Genomic DNA, 16,675 nt, shown 5'->3' on the forward strand with positions numbered 1-16,675 from the left:
CCCTTAATTACAAAGCAAAAACAGTTTTTTAGAAATTGTTGCAAATTTATTACAAATTAAAAACTGATATCACATTTACATACATATTCAGACCCTTTACTCAGTACTTTGTTGAAGCACCTTTGGCAGCAATTACATCCTTTAGTCTTCTTTTGTATGACACTACAAGCTTGGCACGCGTGTATTTGGGGAGATCCTCTCAAGATCTGTGAGGTTGGATGGGGAGCGTCGCTGCACAGCTATTTTCGGGTCTCTCCAGAGATGTTCGATCGGGTTCAAGTCTGGGCTCTGGCTGGGCCACTCAAGGACATTCAGAGACGTGTCCTGAAGCCACTTCTGCGTTGTCTTGGCTGTGTGCTTAGAGTCGTTGTCCTGTTGGAAGGTAAACTTTGGCCCCAGTCTGAGGTCCTGAGCGCTCTGGAGTAGGTTTTCATCAAGGATCTCTATACTTTGCTTTCATCTTTCCCTCTATTCTGACTAGTCTCCCAGTCCCTGCCACTGAAAAACATCCCCAGAGTATGATGCTGCCACCACCATGCTTCACCGTAAGGATGGTGCCTGGTTTCCTCCACACATGACGCTTTGCATTCAGGCCAAAGAGTTGGTTTCATCAGACCAGAGAATCTGGTTTTGCATAGTCTGAGAGTCCTTTAGATGGCTTTGGCAAACTCCAAGCGGGCTGTCATGTGATTTTTTACTAAGGAGTGGCTTCCATTTGGCAACTCTATCATAAAGGCCTGATTGGTGGAGTGCTGCAGATATGTTTTCCTTCTAGAAGGTTCTCCCATCTCCACAGAGAAACTCTAAAGCTCTGTCAGAATGACCATCGGGTTCTTGATCACCTCCCAGACCAAGGCCCTTCTAACCCTGATTGCTCAGTTTGGCCGAGCGGCCAGCTCTAGGAAGAGCCTTGGTGGTTCCAAACTTCTTCCATTTAAGAATGATGGAGGTCACTGTGATTTTGGGGACCTTCAATGCTGCAGAAATGTTTTGGTACCCTTCCCCAGATCTGTGCCTCGACACAATCCTGTCTCTGAGCTCTACGGACTCTTCCTTCGACCTCATAGCATGGTTTTTGCTCTGACATGCACTGTCAACTGTGGGACCTTATGTAGACCGGTGTGCCTTTTCCAAATCATGTCCAACAATTGAATTTACCACAGGTGGACTCCAATCAAGTTGTAGGAACATCTCAATAATGATCAATGGAAGCAAGAGGCACTTAAGCTCAATTTCGAGTCTCACAAAGGGTCTGAATTCTTATGTAAATAAGGTATTTCTGTTTTTCATTTGTAAAACGTTAGCTAACCTTTCTAAAAACCTGTTTTCACTTTTTCATTATGGGGTATTGTGTGTAGATTGATGAGGAAAAACATGTATTTAATCCATTCTAGAATAATGCTGTAATGTTAGAAAATGTGGAAAAAGGGAAGGGGTCTTAAACACAGATAGCCTGACATATGACGGGACATGGTCATAAATATAACCTGACATTTCTTTTCAAGGTGAAATATAGTGGCCATGGTGTGTGTTTGATTGTCAAACCATGTCATTCTCGGAGGGGAAAGTCATTTTAGACCCTCTGGTAGCGTCATAGATTTTTCACTGAGCTTGTTTCCCAACGGTACCCTATTCCTGATGCAGTGCACTACTTTTGACCCCTGTTCAAAAGTAGTGCACTACGTAGGGAATAGCGTGCCATTTGAGATGGAACCTGAGGGATCTCTGGTCTGTTTACCTTAACTGAGATGTCATACAGAGACGGAAGTTCACATTGATTGTAAACATTGTAAACAATGCCTCATTGACAATAACCAGTGTCCCATTGCCAAACAAACGTCCGCTGGCTGAATCATCCCATCATTTTTAAGGGGATATGGTGTGTGTGTCTGTGTCTGTGAGTGAATAAACCAGGCCCTCATAGTCGGCCAGTGTGTTTTACTATTTGTCAGCCAAAGGTGGCACTGAACTTGAATCATAAGCCTGCTTTCATATTCCCAGACATGTCTCTCATTCAATCTCTAGCCCTTCCCACATCACTGCAGCAGTCTGACAGATCTGTCTGTGTCTGGTCTCTGTAGTACTGTAGCAAGATGCACTGGCTAACTCCATTGGAGTTGCTGTGTGTGTGTGTGTGTGTGTGTGTGTCCTTAGGTTCACCTTTTTAAAGTTATCAGAATATTAGTCTCACGGTACCCAGACCCCCAACACTGTATCGTGGCTGGAGTCTAGGCTAGCAGAATACAAATGTAATGGTTCAACAGAGAAAGTGTTTTAATGAAAAACTAAAGGTGGCTGGAGTGAGGTTTGTTAGCTCAGGATGACTGCAGACAGTGGCTGGGGATTAAAACAAGAATGACCATGATGAAGGGTTGGCGACAAATGGGTTTTGAACAATATTTTAACTTTTTATTTCCTTGAACCTCAATGGCAGTTTAATGTACATTTTAAGCAGAAGCCAAACACGTCCTCCAAAGCCATATTTATTCTCAAAATGGTAATAATTGTGAACACTGAAATCTATCATTTTTCTCTACGTTCTTAACATTCAGGTAGCGTTTGTGTTTCCTGCAAGGGCAGACTGCTTTCTATATGCAACAACCTTTGAAATGTCTGTCCGTCTGTCTGGGGTTCCGCCTGTCCATATCCTTTCACTGTGTGATGAGTTTTTCATTTTGGTATTTCCTTTGTCTTATTGGTTATTTCCTCCTCTTTTGTTGTCTCTGCCCTGTGTGATCTCCTCGGCACAGAGGCCCCTCTAGTACAGAGGGTTGTAAGGCCATGTCTTCAGTGTGTGAGATCCCTCAAGCATAGGCTTTGATCTCTTTCAACACTTATTTCAGAGTGTGAGGGCTCCAGCCCAGCGACTCTCAATACTGACTCATCTTGTTATTGGTGTTGAAATGAGTGTGTGTGTGTGTGTGTGTACACATTTTATTATACTTGTGAGTACCAGAAGTCCTCAAAAGAATAGGAAACCAACTCAAATTGAAAGATGGAAAGATTTTGCCGGCCTCACATGTAAAAAGGCTATTTAAGGCTTAGGTCTAGGTTTAGGGTTAGCAGTTAGGTTTAGAGTTAAGGTTAGGGTAATGGTTAGGTTTAGAGTTTGGGTTGGAGGTTAGGGTAATGGTTAGGCTTAGGTTTAGGTTTAGGGAAAATAGGATTTTCAATGGGAATCAATTGTTGGTCCCCAAAAGTCCTCACAAGCAGTGGCAATTTTATCATGTAAATCTTGGTGGGGCAAAAAAATAAAAAATTGTGGGATGCATGTCAGCAAAGCCACTACACAACACTCAACAATACATGAATTGCACTATAACGGTGACAAACGGGGCCCACAAACTGTTAGGGCCTACATAAAGCTGTCCCAACAGCAGTCCCATCACCATACCACTGCTACACCTGGCTATCAGCGGAGTTTGGCAGCGAAACAGTTCATTCAGCCTCATTTACTGCCTAAAAAAACATGATATGGTTGACTTGCTTAAACAATTATGGTTTCTACAGACAATTGAGACGTACAAACTATGGCATAAAGGGACGACAAGAGGCAATCCGTAATTTCGATTAAGACATTAATGAGCGAGCTAGGACGGATGTAGTCAATGACTATTTGTTCAGCACTTTTGAAATGTACAGCGACAGAATTCAGAACATGGTATGTTCTTACAGTGTTTTCCCTGCACACCAAGTCAGAACCGAAGGATAAATAAAGGGGGCATATAAGCAGACAATGAAAGCTCTTACAATATTTGTTGATTACATTTCTCTAGAACAGGTTATAGGCTAATATGCACCACCAAGTCAGAACAGTAGGCGAAATTAAGAGGGGAAAATAGACCAAATTATTAGGGTGAGGCACATGAGCTACTAACAGTTTACCACACAACATATACAGTTGCCATTAATACAGGTAATGAGTGGAGGACAGAGGAGCCTCTTAAAGAAGAAGTTACAGGTCTGTGAGAGCCAGAAATCTTGCTTGTTAGAAGGTGACCAAATACTTATTTTCCACCATAATTTGCAAATAAATTCATAAAAAATCCGACAATGTGATTTTCTGGATTTTTTTTTCTCATTTTGTCTGTCATAGTTGAAGTGTACCTATGATGAAAATTACAGGCCTCTCTCATCTTTTTCAGTGGGAGAACTTGCACAATTGGTGGTTGACTAAATACTTTTTTGCCCCACTGTACTTAGTATTACTTTTCTTATCTACAGCATACATATCTCTCTGGATATTACATAATTTATGCATCAGCATACAAGACATTTTTGGACACACCTTGTCGTGCTGTGCTCACTTGAACATGAAGTTGGCGCGGCATTCCTTCGTATGCAAATGTTGTTATCAAAGTCTGGCATTCTCTGGATTTTTGATGCTTTCAAGACAACTGGGAACTCTGAAAAAAACAAGGTTGAATCATGATGACGTCAGTGATCTTCAGGTCGTAGCTCTAGAAAGAGGTGCAACTTCTGGATTTTCAATTCCGAGTTGGATGACCGTTCAAAAGTAATTTTCCCAGTCTGAGCTAATTTTTCACGATTTTCCCAGTTGTCTTGAACTCCCTGAAGTAAAATTTTGCAGTTCTGAGTATACAGTTTTGAGCGCGGCACAAATTATGCTTCATTGGCAGCATGGCCAATGTTGAATGTTTATAGTTTTTTTATTGGAATAGAGACCCTTAATCCCCTTAGGACACACAAATCCACTCCACTGAATAGCAGGCTAGTGATTGCTTTGCAATGCTTGCAGTTAACCACTGATTCCTTCCCAACCACTCGTTGTTGAATTTGCCATTTCCATCTTGCTGTGTAATGTTTATGGCCGATTAGCGCCGATACGTTTTATTTCATTTCTCTTCATTATTTCTCTTTATATGACAAGGATTAAAAAGGATTTGCCAGTAGATTGTCAACTTGATTCATGAGGATGACAGCTAGCTAAGATTTTAAGTATGATGTTGACATGATCAGTCCAATCAAAGCTACTGTAGATGTAACGTGATTTGACGTCATTTTATCTGTGGCCAATGACCTTGAGCCTTCTTGGATGGGCACTTCTAATGTAACTCTATGGCAGCACCCAAGGGGCTTGCATTTTTTTTTACCTTTACCCATAGACTTGGCGGTGACGTAGTGTCCCCATGAGTGACGGAAGACTGAGCCAATCACGGTGCAACTAGAGAACATTACCAACACCTTCGCTCTGTATTTTCCGCTGTCTGCCCTATCACCACAGAAAGCACTGAGCTAGGCTGAAACACCTGCATTTTGAAGCTGCCTTACTCAAGAAAGCAAAAAAACGGCTTTATTGACGCAATTACTTATTTCTTAATATATTTTTTTACATTGTTTACCAACTGAAATGTGTCATGTGTTAATGCCAAAATAACATGCAAAACAAGCACTTTTTTATTTATATATTTTTTGGCTTAAAATGTGGGGCTCAAAACAGGTGGGGCTCAAAACAGGTGGGGCTCAAAACAGGTGGGGCTCAAAACAGGTGGGGCTCAAAACAGGTGGGGCTCAAAACAGGTGGGGCTCAAAACAGGTGGGGCTCAAAACAGGTGGGGCTCAAAACAGGTGGGGCTCAAAACAGGTGGGGCTCAAAACAGGTGGGGCTCAAAACAGATGGGGCTCAAAACAGATGGGGCTCAAAACAGATGGGGCTCAAAACAGATGGGGCTCAAAACAGATGGGGCTCAAAACAGATGGGGCTCAAAACAGGTGGGGCTCAAAACAGATGGGGCTCAAAACAGGTGGGGCTCAAAACAGATGGGGCTCAAAACAGATGGGGCTCAAAACAGATGGGGCTCAAAACAGGTGGGGCTCAAAACAGATGGGGCTCAAAACAGGTGGGGCTCAAAACAGGTGGGGCTCAAAACAGATGGGGCTCAAAACAGATGGGGCTCAAAACAGATGGGGCTCTGCCACTGCTCACAAGTATAATAAGACATAGGTGTGAGAGAGAGAGAGAAAGTGATGCTTCCCTCGGGCCACTCCAGTGTATATTGCACAATGCTGTTATTGAGTGTTGTGATCACAAGACTAGTTATTTACTGTTTCTTAACAGTGGTCTTCCTGGCAGAGGCTGCTGCCCATTTCGACAGACAATTTTATGATGTTACACAACTTACCGCTGAGCCGTCAGAACGAGGGGAAGGACATATGGCTCCATTTTTGGATCTTTTTCAATTTGTACTGTTGCATATCTTCCACTATGGACTCCTTGGAAAAGATTTAGATTGAAATATATCTAAATATCTAAATGAAGACGAACTGAATTGAATAGAAAATGAATGTACATCAATGTGTTACAATGCCCTTTGTCACGTTATCTAATTGGCCAGGTCGTAACTACAAGAGCAACATGGACATGTTGCAAATCCTCACCCTCTATTTTCATGTTATGTGTTTTCCTTGTAGGTGTTGATAAGTCGTAACTACATGGGAAACATGGACATGAATGAGATCGACCATTTCATGCCTATAATGATGAGGATGGAGGACGACGCAGACACGTCGCCCCTGGTGACCAGCGGCTCCTCACACTTCCTGTGGATCAAACACAGCAACCTCTACCGTATCCTGTCCAAGCAGGAAGTCCTGTTACTGCTCAGCCGGTCAGGCCGTCTGTCTCAGCCTCTGTCTCGCTCACGAGACGCATCTCACAATTCACAGTTCACAACCTCACTGCATGCATGCAGATTCATGATGTCGTGCTGTGTACAGTACAAGTCAAAAGTTTGGACACACCTACTCATTCAAGGGTTTTTCTTTATTTGACACTTTTCTACATTGTAGAATATTAGTGAAGACATCAAAGCTATGAAATAACACATATGGAATCATGTAGTAACCAAAAAAGTGTTAAACAAATATATTTGAGATTATTCAAAGATTCCACCCTTTGCCTTGATGACAGCTTTGCACACTCTTGGCATTCTCTCAACCAGATTCATGAGGTAGTCACCTGGAATGCATTTCAATTAACAGGTGTACATTTTTAAAAGTTTATCTGTTTTGGTAAAAAGCTGAGGGATGGGGCTGGAGAAATGTAACCACTCAAATTCATAGACAGAGCTATGGATGCAAGGGCTGACCATCCCATGATATCAAATGATAGCCTCAAAACATGGTTAAAACTATCTAGTGTTTGTTTACATTTACTTTGTTTACAAACATTGGAGTAAAGCAAGCTTATATTTTGGGTTCTGTTGGGATAAGGCAGTTGAACTAAGGCATTTCTAAGTTATATTCTTCAAGAGTCAATCGGTATGTATCACTAATTTACAAGTCCAAATAGATGTAGCAACTGCAGATTGTAAACGTTCCATTTGATAGATTTAAAACAGCAGTGGCACAGTACCTTTTTCTGTTCAACAGTGTAGTACGTACTTAACAGTCGTCCTTTAGTGGTGGCAATGACCAAGAAGAATGCCAACGCTGCTCTGGTATACTCCTTCCTCTACAAAATAGTACAGGTGAGTGTGTGCTTCACTGACAATACCTACTATATTACACTGTGCTTACTATTCTGGTATTGTATTGATCTTGTATTTAAGTTGTCTGTAAATCTGTAGGTGTTTAAGGAGTACTTTAAGGAGCTGGAGGAGGAGAGCATCCGTGACAACTTTGTGATTGTGTACGAGCTGATGGACGAGGTCATGGACTTTGGCTTTCCCCAGACCACAGACAGCAAGATCCTGCAAGAGTGAGTAGAGGACTCGGTTACAGTCAAGACTACAGTCTGGCCTGGAAGTCTTGGCATTTTAGACTGCAACACAGGGGCAATGCTAAAACAGACTACCATCCAACAGACTACCATATTGCTGAGTAGGCTACAGTATAGAGTTCAAGGGCCTTAGCTCAGCTGTTCCGGAACTAGGGGTCGTGACCCCAGGTGGGGTCACTTGATATGAAAATGGGGCATGCGGGAGAATTTACAAAATATATATACAGTGCCTTGCGAAAGTATTCGGCCCCCTTGAACTTTGCGACCTTTTGCCACATTTCAGGCTTCAAACATAAAGATATAAAACTGTATTTTTTTGTGAAGAATCAACAACAAGTGGGACACAATCATGAAGTGGAACGACATTTATTGGATATTTCAAACTCCAATAAAGGAGTGGTTCTGCAGGTGGTGACCACAGACCACTTCTCAGTTCCTATGCTTCCTGGCTGATGTTTTGGTCACTTTTGAATGCTGGCGGTGCTTTCACTCTAGTGGTAGCATGAGACGGAGTCTACAACCCACACAAGTGGCTCAGATAGTGCAGCTCATCCAGGATGGCACATCAATGCGAGCTGTGGCAAGAAGCTTTGCTGTGTCTGTCAGCGTAGCGTCCAGAGCATGGAGGCGCTACCAGGAGACAAGCCAGTACATCAGGAGATGTGAAGGAGGCCGTAGGAGGGCAAAAACCCAGCAGCAGGACCGCTACCTCCGCCTTTGTGCAAGGAGGAGCAGGAGGAGCACTGCCAGAGCCCTGCAAAATGACCTCCAGCAGGCCACAAATGTACATGTGTCTGCTCAAACAGACTCCATGAGTGTGGTATGAGGGCCCGACATCCACAGGTGGGGGTTGTGCTTACAGCCCAACACCGTGCAGGACGTTTGGCATTTGCCAGAGAACACCAAGATTGACAAATTCGCGACTGGCGCCCTGTGCTCTTCACAGATGAAAGCAGGTTCACACTGAGCACATTGTGACAGACGTGACAGAGTCTGGAGACGCCGTGGAGAACATTCTGCTGCCTGCAACATCCTCCAGCATGACCGGTTTGGCGGTGGGTCAGTCATGGTGTGGGGTGGCATTTCTTTGGGGGGCCGCACAGCCCTCCACGTGCTCGCCATAGGTAGCCTGACTGCCATTAGGTACCGAGATGAGATCCTCAGACCCCTTGTGAGACCATATGCTGGTGCGGTTGGCCCTGGGTTCCTCCTAATGCAAGACCTCATGTGGCTGGAGTGTGTCAGCGGTTCCTGCAAGAGGAAGGCATTGATGTTGTTATTTTAGTGTTCCCTTTATTTTTTTGAGCAGTGTATATATTATAATATCGTCTTTGTATCTCAAAATTATTGTAATGTGGTTAACAATAAAAATGTAAATGAAAATTATTCAAATCTAACGAGAGTGCCCTTAGATCATGGAAAAAGGCCTTGACCGGTGCACTTGAATCATTCCCACGGTGAATGGCTAGGCCGGATATGAAACCACGCACTATTGCAGAGACTTTGATATTACCAGCTGCAATTAATATGGTGAAAAGAATGTGTGGGGAGGCAGAGGCAGAGAAACTCGCATCAATACCTTTGTCAGATAGCACTGTTAACTGAAAAATGTACGCTATTGCTTGCAATCAAGAGGAAACTCTGACTGAACGACTCAAACTCCCCAGCGTATGCTCTTCAAACTGACGTTAGCTGTGAGGGCCGAGATGCCCATGCGTGTCGGGGGATGCTATTCACGAGGACATATTGTTCTGTCTCGCGATTCCTGAGCATGAAACGACATAGGGGATGTTCAGTGTGCTGCGTGGCTATATTGACAAAAAAGTGATTCCATATGGGATCGAATGGTGGACTTTTGCACAGATGGGGCGCCATCTATCACAGGACGGCGGGCAGGCCTCTGCACTCTAGTTATGAATGCGTCTCCCTCTGACATATGGACACATTGTATGATAAACCGAGAGAAAAAGGTGGCAAAAGAGCTGAGCACGGAACTCTGAGATATACTGCAGCAGGTATCTTCAATTGTAAACTACATCAAATCACATCAATTGTGCGAGCGCCTTTTCGCAAAACTATGTAGAGATATGGGATCAGAGCATGACTGTTCTATTTCACACCGAGGCTTGGTGGTTATTGAAGGGGTGTTGGAAAGTCTATTTCACACCGAGGCTTGGTGGTTATTGAGGGGGTGTTGGAAAGTCTATTTCACACCGAGGCTTGGTGGTTATTGAGGGGGTGTTGGAAAGTCTATTTCACACCGAGGCTTGGTGGTTATTGGGGGTGTTGGAAAGTCTATTTCACACCGAGGCTGGGTGGTTATTGAGGGGGTGTTGGAAAGTTTTTTTCACACTGAGAGATGAACTTTTGTCATTCACAATGGATGTAAAAATCTGACTTGGTTGACTTTCTGTGGAATGAAAAGAAAACAACTGAAAACAACATCAGTGTGTCCCACACGAGTGATGGCTGCTCACCTCCCATGCTCGGAAGAGCACTTTGGGACTGACCTACTTCCCAATCCGTTTGACTGTGATCCTGGCTCAGTTGACATGTCGGTAAAGGAAATCGTACAGCTGATCAAGCTGTCATGTGACCGAATGCTACAGACAACGCATTTACAGTTTCACTACGGAGGAGGCTTTGGTTCCTGTCTCAAAGGAAATACTCTGCCGTCTCCCTCTGAGCATTAATTACACGTTCAAAACAACTGGTAATTCAGAACTGGGAACTGGGAAATCTCCAACTTCAGTACGTTCAAGACAACTGGGAACTCTGAAAGAAACGAGCTCCGACTGGGGAAAAATGGTTTTGAACGGTCATCCCACTCGGAATTCCAACTAGGGAACTCGGGCCTCTTTCTCGAGCTCTGACTTTCATCACTGACGTCATGATTTGACTTAGTATTTTTCAGAGTTCCCAGTTGGTTCGAAATCACATTGGTAGGCAACCCTTCGCCAGCTCATATCGATGTCAAACTGGATTCAGTGCTCTCGTCTGTATTAAAACCAAATAGGATCCAGATTGGATGTGACAGCGGAGATGAAGTGTGCGCTGTCGACCACGCCCCCTGATGTTGAGAAGCTCGGACGCGACACGTATCAAGCACACACATCTCATTGGCGGTGGTGAGATGAGAGACATTACTCATTTGCAATTGATTGCCCCACATTAAAAGTATACAATTGCCTTCTCAACTCACAATCGGAAATGCTGTTAGAATGTTTTTCAATTGACGGACATAGCCCCAAATAAAAAAGTTAACATTGGCTATTAATTACATTATTTTTCAGATATCAAAATGGGGTCGTGGTTCAAAAAGGTTTGGGGAAACCCTGCTTTAGCATGTTAAGTAGACTTTATATGTCATGTTTTCTTCTCTGCTAAAGAGTAGAGTCGGTTCGAGTCAGTCAACACCTCTGTCTACTAATCTCTCTACTAGATGGTTTGCCGTTTGATGCCATAAAAGACTAGCATCTAGGCTAGTGCCAGACAGTATACAGTAGCCTATTGGGTTCAGAGGGTTTAGCTCGTTAACGAGACATTGTTTTCCTGTTCTGTTACTTGCCCCTGGGAATGGTGCCATGTTCTGGCAGAAGGTTCAGTGTTCACTTAATTAAGTCCAGACTACCATGGCAATCTGCCTATTTTGTCTGCTTAATTACCTGTTTGTAATTAGTCTTACACTTTAATTGAAAGCCTGTATGTAACATCATATAATATAATTTTGTATTTTTATAATTGCTCAAACAGATGGTTTACTTTGATAATATGGTGACTGTCTGATGTGGATGTATGAAGATGTGTTTTTTGCCCTGAGCTTTGATGAGGTCTTTATCAGTGTGTTGTCTGTGTTGTCTGTGAATGTGGGCCTGAATAGGGCTGATAATCGCTAGCCTGTCTCCCATTGACACATACACAATGCCACCGACAGCTGACTCCACTCGACACCCAGACAGACGAGCTCAGCTCTGCTCCTCGTTTCGCCAAGGAGCCCCTCCACCACATCCCGAAGCTCCTCCCCTGCTTCTCCATCTCCCCCCAACCAGGCACTTTCACAACAACCCCCCCCCCTTTAGCCTAAAATACTGCCCACCTGGGCGCAATTTCCCGATAGCAATGGAATTTAGGCTTATGACTCTTTTAACGATGCACTCATTACAAAGTGGAATTTAACTGTGCCGTTGCAGGAGCTGTCCCTTGCTGAAATGATTCCCGACAATAAAGGCTAGGTGTTTTTTTCCGGGATATTTTGTATGCAATGTTTGATTATGTAGGCTAAATCCTACATTTCTTAAGTTTGTGTAAACCGTGAGCAAGAATGAATAAGGCCAAAGTCAAAGTCGCTCATTGCCTTGTTCGCTATTTAGAAAATATCAACGTGCCCTATGTTATGTTTGTTCCTTATATAATGACAAACTGGGGCGTAGGTTTAACTACTTTTAATGAATATATTCAGCTAGAAAACTCCATGTTTAGCCATGCAAGGCATTCTTTAACCATCCGCCTCCCGCATAGCCTGCTGGGTAACGTAGTCTAAATGTTATTAACACATAACAACACATCTTCTTTCCTTTAAAAGAAAACTACTTTTCTATGTAACTACACATCACATTTGTTTACTCAACCTGCATAACATGCCATTTTCAATAACACACATTTCATTCCCCCAATTTTCTGAAAAAAACCCAATATATTTTTTAACTAAATATAGTCTGTCCAACAATACTCTATTGTGGCCCTATTTCTTTTCACATAAACCAAACATTCAGTCGAGGTGCCCCTTTTTTAATTTTTTTTTAGCAATTCTCAATAAGCCTTTCAGGGGCTCTGACAGTCCTTTTTGGTCGTTCTGCTGAAGTGGTTCCTGAAACAGTTGGACAGCGTTCGTTGTTAGTCAGGGTGTTCTGACTGAATTTTCAATTGCTTAAAGGCATTTGAAGCTTCAGCAGTATCCTCCCGATGATCCTCAGTCCCTTGACGGAATAGCTGAAGCCTTAGATCCACTCTGTTTCATCTCAGTTGTGATCCATGCTCCGTTTGGATCGCGGTGCAACTTCTCTCTGCACACACCCTCGCTGCATCCAGGTTCCTGTAGTGATGTCTCGGAGTCGTACATGATCTCCAGGTTTCAGTTCAGGTAAGTGTCTTGGACTTTTGTCGTGTCACTGTTTTTGTTTGTCTTTCTAATTTTCCTTTGCGAGTTTGACTTTGTGAGCACCTCTGGGTGTTGGCAAGTCCTCATGGATGGGTAGGTTGGTTCTGATGCATTTGTGCAGGTGAAAGTCAGTTTACATGAAACAGTGGTCTGGCTGATTTCCTGGTTCATTCTTGGCCAGTACATTACTTCTCGTGCTCGTCGTTTGCATTTTTCCTCACCCAAGTGGCCCTCGTGTGTATTTTCTGTAGCATTTCTTTGCGTAGTGTCATTGGAATGACAATCTTGTTGCTTTTGAACACTATGTCATCCACAACGGTGAGCTCTGCTCTGCACATCCAGTCATCCTGTATTCTCCTTGGACAGTTGTTTTTCTGTGCAGGCCATCCTATCAGTGTTGTTTCTTTCAACTCTGCCATTGTTTGGTCAGCTGCGGTCTCTCTTTCGATCTGCTGCATTCTCTCAGAAGACACAGGAAGTGATGCTACGATCATGTCGACGTTGGCCTGAATCTCAGTGTTTTTCTGTGTGTCGACGCTCTCCTTCTTGTCGACTGCTCGAGAAAGAGTGTCGGCAGCGAACATGAACTTTCCCGGGGAATAGATCATCTTCCCATCATACTTTTGCAGTCGGATCAACATTCTCTGGATTCTCATTGGACAATCATTCAGTGACTTAGACATGATTGACACCAATCACCAATGATTGACACCAAGTGGTCGGTTTCTACTTCGAAGTCTCGTCCGTAGACGTATTGGTGAAACCTTTCGCAAGCGTATGTGCTCGCCAGTAGTTCTCTCTATTTGTGCATACCTTATCTCTGCGCCTGTCAAGGCTCTGTACGCATAAGCGACGGGTTGCCATGTGTCGTCATGCTGTTGCAGAAGAACTGCTCCCAGGCCAAACTCTGACGCGTCTGCAGAAATCCTTGTGCTTTTCTCTGGATCATAGAACCTGAGCACTGGCTCTTCTGTGATTGTCTTCTTTAGGTTTTTGAAGCAGTTTTCCAGTTCATGGGACCATTCCCATTCCCAAGCTTACTGAACCACTTAGCTCCAGCGAACTGCGACATTATCTCTTCTCTGGTTGGCAACTTGAAATGCTCTTTCTTGATTGCTTTGTTGAGATCTCTCGGGTCTAGACATATCCTGAGATCGCCGTTCTTTTTCACCACAATAACCAGTGAGCTTACCCAGTCTGTAGGTTCATCCATTTTTGTGATGACGTCCATCTTTTCCATGCGTCCGAGTTCCTCCTTGAGTTTTTTCCTCAGTGCAAATGGAACTTTTCTGCATGCATGCACAACTGGAGTAATTTTGTCATCAGTACACATTTTGTGTTCTCCTGGTAAACATCCAAGACCCTCAGACACATCCTCATACTCAGCCAGTAGTGATTCTTGGTCATTTTTAGTCTGTGATGTCACTACATACACTCTTTTCAACAAATTGAGCTTTTCACATGCTTTGATTCCTAGAATAGGCTGTACACTTTTTTCCACAATCAGCAGCTGTGCTCTGAACTGTTTATCTTTGTGCTGTAAAGTTACTACGTAGCTACCTTTTTGAATGGTACGTTCTCCCCAGTATAACCAGTAACCTTACTTTTCACCGGGTGTATTTTGCTCTTCACCAGTATCAAGCTTGAATGGTATTATAGTTTCATTCACAGTCAATGGCACAATCCATTCAGCATTTACTGCGTTGCATATTTCCACCGAATCAACAAAGAATTCTTCCATCTCCTCGACTGTGTGAACCTTTGTCTTCGTAGCTTTGCAGCATTTTGAGAAATGATTATTTTCCCCCACAGTTGTTACATGATTTGCCATATGCAGGGCATTTTTGTTGGCTTATGGATAAATCCACATTTTCCACATGTAGTGTTTTGATTTCTCTCTTTTGCTTGTTTTTGTTTTGTAAGGCGTTGTGTGTGTTGCTCCTCTCTTTTCATTGCACTGACGTCTCATCCCTGCACAGCTCTTTAGCTTGTGCTCTGGTGGTTTCAGCTGCTCCACACATATTCACTGCTTTATCCACAGTTAAATCTTGCTCACGCAGCAATCTCTCCTCGAGTCCATTATCAAGTATGCCACAGACCTTCCTGTCTTTCACTTGTGAGTCTTTCAGATTTTCAAATTCACACGTTTTGCTCAGTGTGTTCAGCTCAGCCAAATACTGGTCAAAACTGACTCCCTGTTTCTGATCAAGAGAGAAAAACTTGTATCTCTCAAACGTAACGTTCTGGCTTGGTACAAAGTACTCGTCAAATTTAGCCATTAGCACAGTCAATGTCAAGTTGTAAATGTACATGTCCAATGCATCCTCTCCAATAACATGCAGAAAAATGGAAGCTTTAGGATATGTAGGATATGATGATAACCTTTTTACGTTATTGGTTCGGCTACAGTGAAATGCTTGAGCTTTCAGATAATGTAGCCGAGGTGTAGCCTAATGACCTAATACTAGTTATCTATCGATTGCACTTACATGAAAGAGATGTCAATATGTAGTCTAATCTAGCACTCATATAATTAGGTTCTCGGTTTCCATTTTTATATCCTTGCTTCGCTTGTTTATTACATTGGGAAAGGATACCTAGTCAGCTGTAAAGGGGGAAACCTAGTCAGCTGTAAAGGGGGAAACCTAGTCAGCTGTAAAGGGGGAAACCTAGTCAGCTGTAAAGGGGGAAACCTAGTCAGCTGTAAAGGGGGAAACCTAGTCAGCTGTAAAGGGGGAAACCTAGTCAGCTGTAAAGGGGGATACCTAGTCTGTTGTAAAGGGGGAAACCTAGTCAGCTGTAAAGGGGGAAACCTAGTCAGTTGTAAAGGGGGAAACCTAGTCAGCTGTAAAGGGGGAAACCTAGTCAGCTGTAAAGGGGGAAACCTAGTCAGCTGTAAAGGGGGATACCTAGTCAGTTGTAAAGGGGGATACCTAGTCAGTTGTAAAGGGGGATACCTAGTCAGTTGTAAAGGGGGATACCTAGTCAGTTGTAAAGGGGGATACCTAGTCAGTTGTAAAGGGGGATACCTAGTCAGTTCTAAAGGGGGATACCTAGTCAGCTGTAAAGGGGGATACCTAGTCAGTTGTACAACTGAATGCCTTCAACTGAAATGTGTCTTCCGCATTTAACCCAACCCCTCAGAATCAGAGCAAACTTTTTAGGCTATTTATAGTTAGTTTAACAAGTTATGATGTTTTTGGAGGTCACAGAGACAAAATAAACATCTTCATTCTATGTTTAGCAAAGATTTTCTGTGTGTAAAGTGACGCGGGAGGGGCAGAGGGCAAACAGTGGTCTAACAACTCATTTAGCTGTTCTACGAGTGGTCTTTAGATTTCCAGCGTTTAGATTATGATCGCTTTCAAGTGCAACATTAATAAAGGCAGATTTGGGAAACGGCTCAGAAATGTAAAGATGCTCTTACGAAGGATCGAATGGTGATTTTAGCCATAAAATGCTTTTGAGAAAACTGAGCCCTGGCCTGGCTACCATTCCAATTGTCTTCCCCTGTTTGTGTGTATGTGAAAGAGAAGGAGTGTGTTTGTGTGTGTTGTTTCGTAGTATGACTGTTGATTTTCCCGCCATCTCAGATGCTGTTGCTGGATACATCATTAGGATTTCTGGGGAGAATCAGGACCAAAACCAACACACCTAACAAGCCCAATTGTCTCCAACTTGACTTTCACCTCTTTCCACTCTCCTTGAGTCAAGATGAGACGAGATGATCTCCCTGTATCACACGGGATTACCATAAAACACTATATGAGGTCACC

General features: G+C 43.2%; 1 protein-coding gene across 1 annotated transcript in view; it reads left to right on the top strand.

Moving 5' to 3' along the window:
* The window catches only part of LOC115145324 (AP-1 complex subunit mu-1-like), a 37,553-nt gene that overhangs the window by 3,112 nt on the left and 17,766 nt on the right, over positions 1 to 16,675 (top strand). The window contains exons 2-4 of the mRNA XM_029686812.2: positions 6,433 to 6,589; positions 7,423 to 7,490; positions 7,590 to 7,720. Of these exons, the coding sequence (XP_029542672.1) occupies positions 6,433 to 6,589; positions 7,423 to 7,490; positions 7,590 to 7,720 (356 nt within the window). The remainder of the gene's footprint in view (positions 1 to 6,432; positions 6,590 to 7,422; positions 7,491 to 7,589; positions 7,721 to 16,675) is intronic.

Source organism: Oncorhynchus nerka, linkage group LG17, assembly GCF_034236695.1.
Source record: "Oncorhynchus nerka isolate Pitt River linkage group LG17, Oner_Uvic_2.0, whole genome shotgun sequence".
Lineage (NCBI taxonomy): Eukaryota > Metazoa > Chordata > Actinopteri > Salmoniformes > Salmonidae > Oncorhynchus > Oncorhynchus nerka.